The sequence below is a fragment of the Muntiacus reevesi genome, chromosome 12 (genome assembly GCF_963930625.1).
Source record: "Muntiacus reevesi chromosome 12, mMunRee1.1, whole genome shotgun sequence".
Lineage (NCBI taxonomy): Eukaryota > Metazoa > Chordata > Mammalia > Artiodactyla > Cervidae > Muntiacus > Muntiacus reevesi.
This window is the reverse complement of record NC_089260.1, coordinates 24,796,926-24,812,366: the sequence shown is the minus strand read 5'-3', so window position 1 is coordinate 24,812,366 and position 15,441 is coordinate 24,796,926. Positions and strand designations below refer to the sequence as shown.

Sequence of the window (15,441 nt, the reverse complement as noted above, 5' to 3'; positions counted from 1 at the left end):
GTAACCCTGTAAATAGTTTCTCCCCTATTGGCTTCAACAGAACTGTGACTGTGGGTTTATGATTTGTATTTGATTGTCAGTTTACTTCTAGACTGGGGTTTGTGAAAACTTCTAGACGGTTGATATCCTATACACATTTGTTAGCAAAGCGTGCAGAGGGAGAGGAACTCATACTCACTCAGACCTGGAGTGCAGGGGTAGCGGACCTTTACCTGAAGCAGGCAACTCTGTGTGTGTGTGTGTATGTAGGAGTGGGCTAGCTCATTGTATTTTTCAGAGATCACCCTATGAGGTGTGTGTCTATGTACTTTTGGGTCTAGAACATGCTGCCATCGTGTAGCAGTAAGCTGAGAATGGAATCACGATGAACAGGGCTGTGTGATTAGGGTCTCTGGGTGTACAAAGTGTACCGTTAGGAGGGTGGCTTAATCAAGTCAGCCATCTTTCACCCACTTCACAGCCACCCAGTCAAAATGCTGAGCTCCAGTAGAGCCCAACGGCTGGTGACATATTGATTGGCTCATCCAAGGTGATGCTCTAACAATGCTAATCTGTATTAGAATCTGTTCTGAACTACAGACAGTGTAAACACTTATAATTTAACTGAATTATTGAGAAGTCTGTGCTTCCCCAAGTTCTTCAGAAGATCAGCAGCACTGCTGAAAAAGGTCCTGCTTTTCTCATTTGTATCTCTGTGCAGGAAACCTGCCTTCTCATTTGAGGGATCCTGTCACCGAAATGTGTGATCCTTGGATAAATTTGGCTTGGTGACGGCAGTGCTTTCTTCCCAGACACTGCCACTTCCTCCATGTTCCTTTTTACCCTGACCTAAGTCTTGCCTTTTTCACACTTTCCCGCTGCTAGGTAGCTTCTCCTTTCTCTTACCTATTTTAGGAGGAATTGGGGCTGAAGTGTCAAAACCTGTAGCTACAAAGGAGAAGAGGGCCTCAGGAGCAGTACTCCTGGTGGTCTGGTTTTAGCTCCTAGTGGGTTTTATCTAACTGTGTTGCTATTGGCAGACTCTCTGGAAGCTGCTGGGGGATGTGTCACTAGCCCGAATGGAGCTCCACTACCTTGTTAAGAAGAGCAGCCAGGCAGCCCCATGTGATGCTGCTGACTGGAGTTCAAGAGGGCCTCCTGAGGACCAGGCAGATGCAGCGGCCACCAGAGCTGCTCTCTGCTGCCAGAGACGTTGTACCTTGAAGCCAAGGGCACTGGAGATGGAAGCATCTCAACTTAGCCCTTCCCCAGCATCCCCTTCCCCCTCACTGCAAGACAGTGCTATTCACACAGACTCGTTACCACCAGGACCTCTCAACTCAGGGAACAACCAGATAACAGCAGAACAGAAAGTCTGCAACTGCTGCAGCCAGGAATTAGAAACCTCTTTTACCTACGTGGACGAGAATGTCAACCTGGAGCAAAGGATCAGACACTCCTCTTCAGCAAAAGGGAGTGACCACCTGGGAGACCTCGGCTGGGGAAATCCAAATGAGTGGTCCCACGAGTCTGCCATCTCCCTGATATCCGAAGATGAAGATGATACCAGCTCGGAAGCCACCTCTTCAGGGAAGTCAGTAGATTATGGTTTCATAAGCGCCATCTTGTTCTTGGTCACTGGCATCTTGCTAGTGATCGTCTCGTACGTTGTCCCACGGGATGTGACCGTGGATCCCAACACTGTGGCGGCCCGGGAGATGGAACGCCTGGAGAAGGAGAGCGCGAGGCTGGGGGCTCACCTGGACCGCTGTGTGATTGCCGGACTCTGCCTGCTCACACTTGGGGGGGTCGTTCTGTCCTGCTTGCTGATGATGTCTATGTGGAAGGGGGAGCTATACCGTCGTGACAGGTTTGCCTCCTCCAAAGAGTCTGCGAAACTCTACGGTTCCTTCAACTTCAGGATGAAAACTGGCACTAATGAAAACACCCTGGAACTGTCACTGGTGGAGGAAGATGCTCTCGCTGTACAGAGTTAATTCTGGTTGTGAACTTCTTGAGAGTCTGCCTTGGTATTTTATATGAACAAAACAAAGCAAAACACATTCCTTAAAATTACTAGTGCAGTTTATTTGCCTGGCAAGAAAAGTTTGTTTCCCAAACCAACAGCCAGTGAGAGTTTTTGCTCTTGTATTTTTTATTTAGAAGAAAAGCCATGTAAGACGCATTAAGAAATCACAGCCAGCTACACTGGTCCTTCTAAAGAGCTGAGACTAATTAATCTGTAATGGCCACCTGTTTCATCTATTAATACTTCTATAGCAAAATATTTCTAATAATTCAGTGTTCAAATTATTTCTTTTACACGATACGGGATATTTTTCTTTAGACACTAGAAGGTATAGAATCAATTAGTAACTGTTTTGTGAAAAAGAATGTAAGTACTAATCACATAAGGCTTACATTTAATTCTCAAAGGTGCTTATCCATTTTCTTACTCAACTTATTCTTTCTGTAATTTGGCTAAACATTAAAATATGGGGTTTTGAATTTGAATATTTTGAAGTTTGAAGATACTGACTATTAAAAAATGCAAAAACACATATGTTATACTCAAAATTATTCCTGTACTCAGAAGTGGTAATTAAGTCATTAGAATGAACTTTCTAATAAAATTATATAAATCAGCCAATCTGAATTTAACCCAGAATGGTAGTGCCAGATATTAGCCAGTGTCACATGCCCGTTTTCTAGATAAGTAAAATTAATTGCTGATATAAACCTCATTTTCTGTTTGTGATTTAGCCATCATATATGTTACACATGCTGAAGTCTTTCCTGGTTCTCACCCCAGAGAGGTAAGCGTAAGATGTTTTTATCCTATTTCCAGATACCTACACATCTAGGCAGATTGAGTCATAATTGGCTCAGGCACACTCCCAGGTTGTTGTTTGGAGAAAACCTCCAATACAAGTGCAGCTAGACTCAGGGGGACTGTGCCTAGAAACTGGTATCACTTGTTCTAGGTCAAGTAACAAGTCTTTGCCCCAGGATGGCAGCAGTCCTCAAGCTCACAGCCAAAAAATAAAAAACTAAAATGAGACGAGAGAGACTGAACACACTGAATCCATGGGAAATGTACTTCTCACCCGAACTTACTTCCTGCTAACAGTCGTCTAAGGCATCCTTCTGAGTACCTTATATCCAGGCGCTCATGCCTGTGAGATCTTGCCTCATAAATTCAGACTTGATTTATTAGAAGCACCATAAGCAAAACAGTAACCAGTTTGCAAAACACACACCTAGAATCCCTGCTAACTCAGTGTCTCTATGGGTTATGGTTTAAGAAGGGGATGAAGAATGCAGCCTCAGAAATATCTTGCATTTTACAGCTCTTCATCGAGGTGTTTTCATCCTCCCACTTCAAGAGTAGTTTTAATTTCAGTTACTGTGTTACCAGGGTTGTTTGGGCCATTCTTAAAGAGGACTAGAGCTGGGAATCAGGGTGGAGAGCAGGGGAGGGGAAGTGAGAAAGTGATTTCTTTGTAGATACTAAAGCCTGATTCTAATGTCTGAAGTTTTTGTTGTTATTGAAGACTGTGGAGTATGTGGGTGACTCTGGCTGGCAGAGTGTGTGAGTCAGGATATTTATGTGAATGAGCTCTTGTGGGTGTCAGGTTGATTTGATGAATTGGGTACACTGTGTTGGTAAGGGTTAAAGTGAAATGCAAAAGAGAAGATCAGAGAATAGTAAAAATAGTGAGGACAGATGTGTGAAAGAATTATTAGGTTAAAATGGTAAATTATATGGATCTCAGAAGAAGCTAGATGTAACTGGATTACCTTATCCTTTATAAGAGACCATTACTGATTTGGGAATAATTGGGATAATACAGACATGATTTCTGTTTCCTATAGCTGGTTCTTTGTGCTTTTTGAAGAAACTTTGTTTTACCGTGACTCATGTGTTGAGGTCAGCTTTTCCCAGCAGTATAAATTTCATATCCTGAAGGTTTATATGTAATATAAATTGTCAGATTCTAGCCTGCTTGAGGATGTACAATGCATGATGTTGAGGCAACAAGGGAATGATCTCTTTGGCTGAGTTAGTAGGTCTGAGCTGTGTGTTATTTTTTTAAAAATATACTGTACAAAGTACATGTTTATTCATAAACACTAATTGGCATCCTCTGAGCTTTGTTTTTATTTATTGATGAATCAAGATTTGTCAAATTAGTCAAATTGCAGACTTAAAACAATTAATGAGCAGCCTGAATTTCAGGTTGTGAAGGAAGACAAATTTGAGATTCAAACGTTAGAAAATTTTTTCAGTTCTGTAAAGCTGGTGATAAAGGAAAAAAGTCAAAGCTTTTCATTTGGAAGTATTTTATGATTTTTGTAGTGCTACCAAATTATACATAGTTCCGATGTGATCTACAGGATATATATTCACACACACACACACACACACACACATGCTTAGTTGCTCAGTTGTGTCTGAGTCATTGCAACCCCGTGGGCTGTAGCCCGCCAGGCTCCTCTGCCCATGGGGTTTTCCAGGCAAGAATACTGGAGTGAGTATCCATTTCCTTCCCCAAGGGATCTTCCTGACCCAGGGATTGAACCCAGATCTCCTGTGTTGCAGGCAGATTCTTTACCATCTGAGTCACTAGGAAAGTCCTACACACACACACACACACACACACACACACACACACACACACACACACACACACACACACACATGTTTATATCCCAATTAGGAAAAAGTATTCAGGGAAAAAAGACTTAAATCAGAGTATGCTTCTTCCTTTTCATCCTTAAAATTTTAAAATTGAAATATAGTAAGTATATGGTAGACTATAGTCCATAGAGTTGCAAAAAGTTGCAAATGAGTCAGACATGACTGAAGTGACAGCACAAACACGTGCACATATATGGTAACTTATCTTACCACGATTTAAATCTGCTCACATAAGGGGCATATCTCTTTTACCTTCTCCTTATTTGAGGGCAGACCATTACACCAAAAGGAAGCAATTCAGAACATCATCTGGGTGTCTCTAGGACTGCGTTAACATGACTCAGATAACCACCTTCATCAGTTATGATTTCTCCAGGTGTTCAGCTGTGTAGCTCTAGTTTATACTGTCAGTGCCTGAATTCAAGACGAATATTAATTGAATTTTAAGTGATTGTAACACAGGTAACAAAAGATCCTGAACTTTAGACATTATTGTTTCCAATCTGATAAAGAGGGTTTGGGGCTCTAAATATGTTTACTTAGAAGTACTTTGGCAAGATCAGGTTATACTGTTACAGATAGTGAACAGAACATAGCTTTGGTGTGGGTCTTGGATTCTTCCTGAAGATTTGTGACCTTACGCCTGTGTCTTTAACATGGTGCTGGTTGTTACCTCTGAGAGCTTTTATTGCTAGACCTAGAGAAGCAAAACTATTTATTCAAGGTCTGTAGTTTAGGTCTTTGACTTTTTACCACGTTTTAGAAAACTAGAGTCACCTTCCTAATCTTAAAAGAAGGCAACTCATTGTTCAACATGGAGGCCTGAAGGGGTGAGTACCAGAAAGAGAGCTGCTTTTCTCCATTACGGCTGGGATCTACAGGCTGCTAATGGCCAGTTTAACTGTCTTAATGACTTCAATAAAAACTGTTCCTTTTCAGAGCACCTTAAACTGTTTTGGCAGAGCTGAAGTGATTTCTTTGCAGTCTTGTGTGTCCTTTTCAGCCGTCTGGAGCTCCATGTCATATGACATACCGGACCTTTCATAAGAAGAATTTCTTTTCTTCAGGCTCCCATTTCATAGCCTCCCGATTCATAGTTTAGAGGATTACAGGACTACTTGGAACCATGAAATCCTTGGTGGCTGTGGGTACTTTTACCCACAAAATTGCCATGCGTCTTGATGCTATACTGCCTAGCTACTTGCATTGATATCAATATCACATGCTTTACTGTCTGTTTAAAAATACTTGAGTCCATTCCTCCCAAACTTACTTGTTTTAGGGACTCAAGCTGGCCCAGTACAGGCACATATCTTTCGATGTGCCAATTTAGACAAAGACTGCCCTGCCAAGTTCATTTGTGCCTTCCCTTTGCTGCTGGGTATAAGGATAATTGAGTGAGTGAGAATTATGTCAGTTGACATAATTGTGAGAATTATGTCAGGAATTAAAGGTCTGAATCCAAGTGGTTCTACTTTTTGTTAATTCTTTGTAACAAAATTCTAGGCAGGACCCTTTGAACATTTTATCCTTCATCTTTCACATGTGCAATGATAGGCACATGCAAAACCTGGATTATTCATATAAAGTTAAAGAAAAATGTTCTATATATCTGTTAGGAGAAGGTTTTTCAGTCTGAAGGTTGTATTGCATTGCAGCAATAACTGCTACCACAAAAACATGGTCTGATTAAAGAGACTCACAACCTTCATCAATGGTTCACCTGTTTAGCAAGATTTAATACCACCAACTAGATTCCACTGTGACAAAGCAATAAGAGCCTTACAGTTCTCTGTCTTGGGGTTTAACCTCTTCCAGAATGGGGCATAAAGAATGACTATAATAAAAAAGAATTATAAGGAAGTCTAACTGGCTTTTCTCAGTATAAAATGGTTTGTAAAGAGAATTAACATATCATCTTTTAGCTGATTTTCAGCTATACAATTTTATGGTCCATAGTTTTCTGTAGTATTTCCTTCCAACTTGTATGGGCATAATCTTGGGAAGTAATTTGCCTGACTTGTGCAGTAGCACTGTAAAAAGTAAGATGTTATTTTAAATATGAAAAATTGATTTAAAAAATCCATGGATTACCCTTAAGAGCATACCTCTTCATTGTTTCTGTTTTTAATGTGCAAGTTTATGTACACTCAAGTCTATGTATTTATTAGGAGAATGTTTATAATTATAAAACTGTAATATTTAAAGCTATTATTAGAATAAGTTTCTTATGGGAAACTTGGCATGCCTAATGTTAACTTTAAGGACAAGAGAAATCTTTCACACGTCATGAATGAAGAAGTTGGAATCAACCTCAGAATGAGATGCCATAATTATATGGATTCTTGCATATTTGTTTTTTTGGTTATTCAGCTTCCTACAGATGTTTTACTTTTTTTACCCTCTCAATTTTAGGCTTACAAAAGCATGGCATATTTAGAAATTATTTTACCATGATTATTATTTTATTTTAAGGAAATATGGGTAGCAGACAGTATTTTCCTTTGCTTCGTTTTAGCAGTTCTCCTGTGTTTCAGGAAGAGCCAGCCTTATTTTCCCACTGCCGTCTTCATGCTTCCTTGCCAGACACCGAACAAATGTCATACCAGAAAGCAAAGACAGGTTATTACTATACAGTGTACTGAGAGTTTATGGTTCTCACCATGCTTTTCATTTTACTTTCTTGCCAAACAAGAAAAATACTTTGATGCTGATTATGTGTTTTTTATATTATGAAAAGGGAAGTTATTCAGGTTCTAGACTTTTTATTAGAGCATTTGATGCTGTGTATGTTAATAGTGTGTCATTATCATTTTAAAATAAAACTATTAAGAGGTTTTATTGTGTGTGTTAACTTTTATATAAATCTGAATATGTAATGTCGATTTTGTCTTTTCAAATTACATTTGAAATTATCAGTAAAAAAAATTAAAAGTAATATTTATCCTTGATTCAAGTAGAACATTCTTTTTGGTACCGTTATCATTGAACAATGTAAACTATGCCTTATTTTTTTCTACTTTATGTGAAATAGTCTATGAATAGCTATTTGGGTTTCTCCAAATTGTTCAGTATTGAACTTAGAGTATGAATTGCACAATGTGGAAAAAATACAGGAATAAATATTTTAAAAACAGTCATCTAGAAATATAGAAAGCTTTGAGGTGAGAAACAAATATTGGATTAGCTCTGCCCCTACTCTTAATCATTTTTAAATGTAATTTTGATCTCCACTTTTATTTGAGAGATAGATAATAATGTATGTAATGAAGTGGAATTTTATCCTTACTATATGTAAGTGCTGTCAATGTTGAGAATCCTAAAGGGACAATTTGAAGTGAGACCCCATTTATTGCTCCACTCATTTGAAACCAGATGGATCCAGATTCTTGTCTGCTATAAAAGAAGAAAATCTAGTGTTTTTTCATACATATTTTTTTACTAGAAGACATTTTTTGTGGTTAACCGCCTCTGGTCATTCAGAATGAGCTGCACAATGGTGCTATAACTCCATGGTCAGGGAGCCTCCCAGGGACCCAATCTGATACCTTTCAAATGTTGCTGATTGTGCACCCAGAGGGAAAAAGAGAGTCAGAAAGGTCTCAAACAGGCATTGTACCTCCTCACAACTTGTTAGCCAGGACTAGGTACATAGTCCCACTTATGCTAGGAAATGCACTTCTAGTATGTGCTCTGAAATAGCACACATCTGAGCCATTTTCATCTGTAAAATAGGTATAAACTGTTTGCTTTGCGGGACTTTAATGAAACTTAAGATAAATTAGACAAAGTTTGAGAGAGAATCCTGCTAGGTATTCTCTCATTTGGATCCACAGTGTCTTATGTATGCTGCTTTGTAACAGCAGAACCTGGGTTTTTGGAAGTACTTGGGAATCATGATCATGAGCTGCTGACAAACCACTGTATTGGGTCATCATCATGATCATAAATAATCTCCTCCTCTTCTTTCTTCTCCTTTTCCTTTTCCCCTTCTCCTCTTTTTCCTCTTCTTAGCCCCCTCCTCTTATTTTTCTCTCCTCTTTCTTCCTTTACCATAATCATCAACTATGTGGAAACCATTCATTTTCAGGTCTTTTAATTTCACCATCATAGATATGCCTGAGAAAGCAAATTATATTTCCCTTCATGAGACAGAAAATCAGTCTGGAGAACTGTCTTTTGCTTAATTGTGAATAGTTCTAACCATCACATGCTATGTGGCAGAAAACTCAGATATCTCTTTGAATGAAGAGTTTTGCCATAGGAAAGTCCAACAAAATCCTTTTATTTGGTTGAAAAAATATATATTTTACATTCATAGTGTTAAAACTTAAACAATTCTATTCAGTGAGCACTCTGGCAAAAGGCTGTTCTTCACTGCCATTCATCCAGACCTGATTGTGTGTGTGCTTATATTGAATTTATCTTTGAATTTTATTTGAGTTACTCACAATCTGCCAAATTAGGAAAATTAACTGCTCTGGAATACAGATGATATTAAGAGAAATTAAGAACGTTAAGAACAATTGCCAAAAATTAAACTTTATTTTCCCTTGATATTTAAATGGCATAGTCAGCTATGCCCCTACTGCTAAGTGATCCATAGCAGAGAAATCAGGGACACCAGAGAAGGAAGAGGGCAAAGCCAGGATTTGATTGCAAGCAGAATAAAAGGGGATTGGGAGAGATGGATGCTAGATTTTAAGCAGTAATAGATGAGGCTGAGAGAGACTTCGAAGGAAGAGGGCAAAGCCAGGATTTGATTGCAAGCAGAATAAAAGGGGATTGGGAGAGATGGATGCTAGATTTTAAACAGTAATAGATGAGGCTGAGAGAGACTTCAAGAGAAAAAGTTTCACTAACAACACAGCCTTATGTCAGAGATTATATTAAGGGCATAGCTGTTTTGGCTAATCTCAAGAGCCATCATTAAGCTAAGAAAGAAGCTGGGATTGAGAAGCCAGCAAATGATTCAGGCTGGAAGCAGGTAAATTTTGAGTTTAGTTAAGGGTACATGAAACTGATAGAAACAAGTAGCACAGAAGCCTAAGTTGCTGAAGGAATTTTATTGCCAAAGAAGCCCTTAAATATGTGAGCCTTTAAAACAACACTTGGGCCCCAATACTTGTACTAGCAGGAAGCAGGCCTGAAAATTTGTACAGGCCCTAAGGAGGGCATATTCCTGAATGTGGCCAGAGATGGCAAGGAAGAAACAAACTCCTGGAGGCTTGAACAGGGCCTTTTGGGAATGGTAGATAAGTCAATTTCTTCCAGAAATCAGAACAGCCTAGTCAAAGAATTTACCCATCCACAAGGCAAAAGGACTGTATAATGCCTGACAGAGTTTCAGCATTTCTGTGGATCCATAATATGATTATCATGTGGTCATCATGTCCCTGCTACCATCATTGTATGTTATATATGAGGGATAAATTGTCTTCCTGGTTTATACTTCTTGATTCCAAGAAGAGACATACAGGCCTTATGAGGAAGTCTGTACACACCCTGGAGGGCTTGGACTTGGAGCTGGAAGCAGTATCTAGATGGATCTTTCAGTCATCCCTCTTGGGAGCTGTGTATGCTCTGTGTGTAAGCAGGAGAGACAGATCAGAGCAGGTCAACCAAAGATCATACCCCATTTCCTTTCGGTAGAGTTGTTGCCAGAGAGCAGTAGACCAACGGGGACTCCATTTCCCAGCGTATTTATTTTTCATTTAGGTGAGGCTGAATGACTAAGTTTCACCAATGAAATGTGAGCAAAGTGATGTGTGTCACTCCCTGGATGGAGTAGTTAAGGAACCTGCACACTTTTATTCCTGCACACTCCCCAATCTGGTGGCTGAATGAAGCTGATGGTTAATTTTATGTGTCAACTTGACTGGATTAAATGATGCCCAGATGGTAAGTAAAGCATTATTTCTGTATGTGTCTATAAGGATGTTTCTAGAAAAGATTAGCTTTTGAATGGGGAGACTGAGTAAAGATTGCCCTCATCAATGTGGGTGGGCATCATCCAATACTTTGAGGGCCTGGATAAAACAAAAAGGTAGAGGAGGGGTGGATTTGTTCTCTACTTATGCTGGGACATCCATTTTCTCCTGTCCCCCAACATTGGCACCCCTGGTTCTCAGGCCTTTGGGTACAAACTGAAACTACATTATCAGCTTTGTGGGCCTCCAGTTTACAGTCAGAAGATTGTGGGACTTCTTAGCCTCTTAGTAAGTACATGAGCTTATCCCTCATAATAAATCTCTTTGTGAATATCTACATCTGTATCAATTTATTTATCTATCTTCTATTGGTTCTGTTTCTGTGGAAAACACTGAGTAATACACTGCCCAAGAAGAACTTTGAAGCTACAATGAAGATGTCAAATCCTCCATTTGCAAGGTTTGCAGCAAACATGGGGCGGGCGGGGGTTCTGTCTACTCCACAGTTATTCAGGAAATTGTGCTGATAAGGACTCTATCATCCTCAACATATGATTTCCCAGATCACCCTGGTTGTCAGTATTTCGCCAGTAGATGGAAAAAGACAGAATGGAGACTTGACTTTCAGTTGGTTAGCACTCAACCTGATTGCCACATCTAACTGCAAAAGAGTCTGATAAATGTTGTCTAGCAGTATACCCAGGAAACAGAAGAAATGGCTTTGATGGATGGCTAGATAATCCCTGCCAAAATGTGTGACCTGGTTCCAGTCAATTTCCTGATTAATATTTACTTTTTCTAATTATTTTCTTCAATTTTGCTTACCAAAACCTTCCTCTAATTAACCATGAGTATTTGGCTTGTTTTTTCCCTCAAGTGAATTACGTTTAGTATTTCATTTTATATTATGTTGAATTATTATCCCCAAACTTAATGACTTAAAAATAAACTTTTATTATTTGAGACCAGCTTAACTATGTGGTTTTGGCTCAAGGCCTCCCCTAAAGTTGCAGTCAAGATATTGGCTGGGGCTGTGGCACTTCAAGGCCTGACTGAGGAGGAGGAGGAGTCAATTACAAGACAGCTCACTCACGAGGCTGGCAAGTTTGTGCTAGCTGTGCTTGCTGTTGGTAGGAGACCTTGGTTTCTTAACACATGGACCTCTCCATAGGGCTTCTTAAGGTTACTGCTGGAGTCCCCAAAAGGGAATGATACTAAATGGAAAGAGAATGCTGCAAAGTTTCCTATGACCAGGTTTCAGAAGTCAAACACTGTCCTTTCCACCACATTCTATGTAAGTCCAGTCCACATTCAAGGAAAGGGGAACTAGGCTCCACCTCATGAAGGGGAGAGTGTCAAAACAGGTACCTATATTTTAAAACCTCCACACTCAGAGTTTTTATGTTTCTCTAAATCCTTTTATCTGCTTTAGTGTTGCTAATATACTTCTTTAGCTAATTGGTACTTTAATTAACTCCTTTATTTAGTTACTGTTTTAATTAACATTCCCATTTTTAGGAATATTAATTACATCTTTTATTTGGATGTATTAATAAGAGCACTAAATTTGATCTTTAAAAAGTCACCTGACTTTGGGTCTGGCAGAGAAAATTTAGGCGCTCAAGCCTGAATAGAGAGAGACCTACGTCTGTGAATATGGGCTATAATGAACAATAAACTGACCTTAAAAGAAAAGGCAAGCATTGTACTTCAAAATATAAAATGTGCAACATGATTTGGGGGAAAATCTCCAGTTCCAGTTTCTTTTTCACCTTTGCAATGACAAATCTGACCTATTCTCAAAACACCCATATTTATCTATTATGGTGTGTGCATGTTCAGTCGTTCATTTATGTCTGACTCTTGTGAACCCTTGGGCTGTATCCTGCCAGGCTCTTCTGTCCATGGAATTTTCCAAGCAAGAATACTGAAGTGGGTTGCCATTTCCTACTCCAGGGAATCTTCCCCTCCCAGGACTGAACCTACATCTCTTGCGTCTTCTGCAGGTGGATTCTTTACCACTGTACCACCTGGGAAGCCCCGTCTATTATGTTTGACAATCCTTATTACATCATATAAACAAGTGATTGACTAAATAGGTTAATGATGAAAACTAACACTACTGAATACTTAAAATATCCCATGCCCCAGTTTTCATATTTGCTCATTTAATCCCCACAATGATCCTATGAGGTAGGTTCTCTGATAATTCTGGTGTTATCCATGAACAAAGGTAGATTTAGCATTATCAAGAAATTATTAGCTTGCCCAAATTATTAGCTATGTCATATGGTTTATAAGTGGCAGAGCTGGGATTCAAATCCAGAATTTGACTGGTTAATACACTTGCTAAAGTAAATGGTGGAGTTGAGACTTCCCATCCAAGTCTGACACAAAAATTCACGCTCTTTATATCTATACTAAGCTGCCATTCACTTCTGTAATTATTTTCACCTGATGCCTGCCCTTCTCTCTGCCAAGGCCAACCTCATTGATGATTACTCACATCACCATTGATCTCTCCTTTCTTTAAATGACCATAGCACTTAACTACCTCTATTTCTATTCAACAATTCACCTGTGTAGGCTGCCTTGTGAAAGCGTTAGTCACTTAGTTGTGTTCGACTCTTTGTGACCCAATGCACTATAGCCTGCCAGGCTCCTCTATCCATGGGATCCCCTGGAGTAGGAAATGGCAAGAATACTGGAGTGGGTTTCCATTCTTTTCTCCAGGGAATCTTCTTGACCCAGGAATTGAACCTGGGTCTCCTGCACTGCAGGCAGATTCTTTACCATCTGAGCCACGAGGGAGGCCCAGGCTGCCTTGTATTGATCACTGTTTCATGGATTAGGCATATTTCTCTCCAGGTAGACATTAAACTCTGGGAGGACAAGAAAATCTCTTACCTTCCTAGTCCATAGATTAACATTAATACTACACCAGTCACTTGATGATTATTCATGATTTGCATAAATAGGAACATGATAAATTCTCCTGATTTATAAATTCTTGCCAAAACAATCTTGCCCTATAATAAAGTAGCCTCTTATCCTGAAAACCAGGATAAGAAAAGAGCCCAACAACAGAAAAACGCCCTAGAGGAGAGCTGCAAAGTGGATTAAAGTTAGAAACCATGACCCAAGGGATTGTAAAGAACAATGACTTCCACTTCCAGAGCCAAAGGCTAAGGCATAACTTAATAAAACTTCACTAATTTTTAATAGATGATATTCAGAATCATTTACTTCCAATAGAAATGGAGCCTTCAGAATATTATTTCAAGACAAGGTGAGTAGAAATAGTCAAAGAGATAGATAAAATTATTTATAAAGGAATTTATCACTGCATTAACTAAAACAACGAAATATTGAAAACAATCTCATAGCTCTATAATGGGATTTCTGAGATAGGGTAAGCCTATAAAATGGGTCACTGTAAAGCCCCTAAACATGATTTTCAGAGATTTTTAAGGCTATGGAGAAATGCCCATAAAATAACATTAAGTAAAGAAGTTTTTTGTGTAGAACCTTTTTTCAAATATAGCATCATCCCAATTGTGTGCTACGTTATTCATATATACATAAAACAGAAGGAAACATCAAAATGTAGTTGTCTCTAAAGTGGGGTTAATGGTGATTTCTTCTTTTGTTGTTGTAGTTTATAGATTTTATTTTTAAATGTGCTTTTAATTTTTTAACAAACATTTTTTATAATACAGTATTTGGGTTTCCCTGATGTCTCAGATGGTAAAGAATATGCCTGCCAACTCAGGAGATCTAGTGTTCAGTTCCTGGGTTGGGAAGATCACCTAGAGAAGGGAATGGCTACCGACTCTTGTATTCTTGCCTGGAGAATCCTATGGACAGAGGAGTTACAATCCATGGGGTCGCAAAGAGTTGGACACAACTGGAGTTATGAAACACACACACACGCACAACATTTATCCAAAGGATTTACAGATAGTAACTCATTTAATTTCACCCTCATAAGAACCCTATGAGGTAGGTACTGTTGTTACCTCGGTGTTATTGATGATGAAAGCAGAGGGGTTTAAAAATTTCCCCAAGGTCACACAGATAGTAAGTTGTGGAAGCACAATTTGAGCCCATGTACTTAACTATACCACCATTGTGAAAGGTTTTTGAAACCAGAAAGTAAAATAAAATAATTTTTAATTGGAGAAAATTAAGAGCTAACTATCCTGACTTCTCTGGGCTCATATAAGAAGGTAAGAAAGCAACATGGAGATTTCAGTTATTCATTAGGAAAGACTATTCTGATATTCAGGATTATTACACTAGCATGAGTTAAAAGGCAAAATGTGGGAAGTTCTCAGTGAGATGGGGCAATAAAAATGGGATTGGTGACCTGTTATATGTAATGTCTTCTTGCTGAGACTGGTGGTGTGACTCTCAAGGTCCCTGCCAGGCCTATGAGTCAGTGATTCATGAAACAATAAAGCAGGTCTGCATGACCCAGTTTGTCCCCTAATTACATTTATACTCATCCTTTAAAGGAGCCACATAGATGAGACTCTCCTTCCTGTTATTATAATTTAATATTTTAATCTACAACCTAGAATAACAAACATAATCAAAATACTTTCTAAGAAGAGAGAATCCACTGTTCCCTCACTTTTCTTCTCAGACTTGAATTTGAATAAGTTGACTGAGGAAAATATAGTAGAAAGAACTCGTCAGCACTTTGTCAGGTAAGTATAAGAATTACACCATATAAATAGCTATGATGAATAATTTATTTGGTAGCTAGATGGCATTATATTTGGGCTGAACTGTACTTTATCAGTTTTCCTTCCTCTTCTTTTAGGG

The 15,441-nt window shown here is 39.0% G+C and overlaps 1 protein-coding gene across 1 annotated transcript; it reads left to right on the top strand.

Annotated features, from left to right (window-relative positions):
• Positions 1 to 1,058: 1,058 nt before the first annotated feature.
• TMEM74 (transmembrane protein 74) lies at positions 1,059 to 2,502 on the top strand. The gene has a single exon (XM_065903549.1). The coding sequence runs from the start codon at positions 1,059 to 1,061 to the stop codon at positions 1,974 to 1,976; it is 918 nt and encodes a 305-aa protein (XP_065759621.1). The 3' UTR covers positions 1,977 to 2,502.
• Positions 2,503 to 15,441: the final 12,939 nt, after the last annotated feature.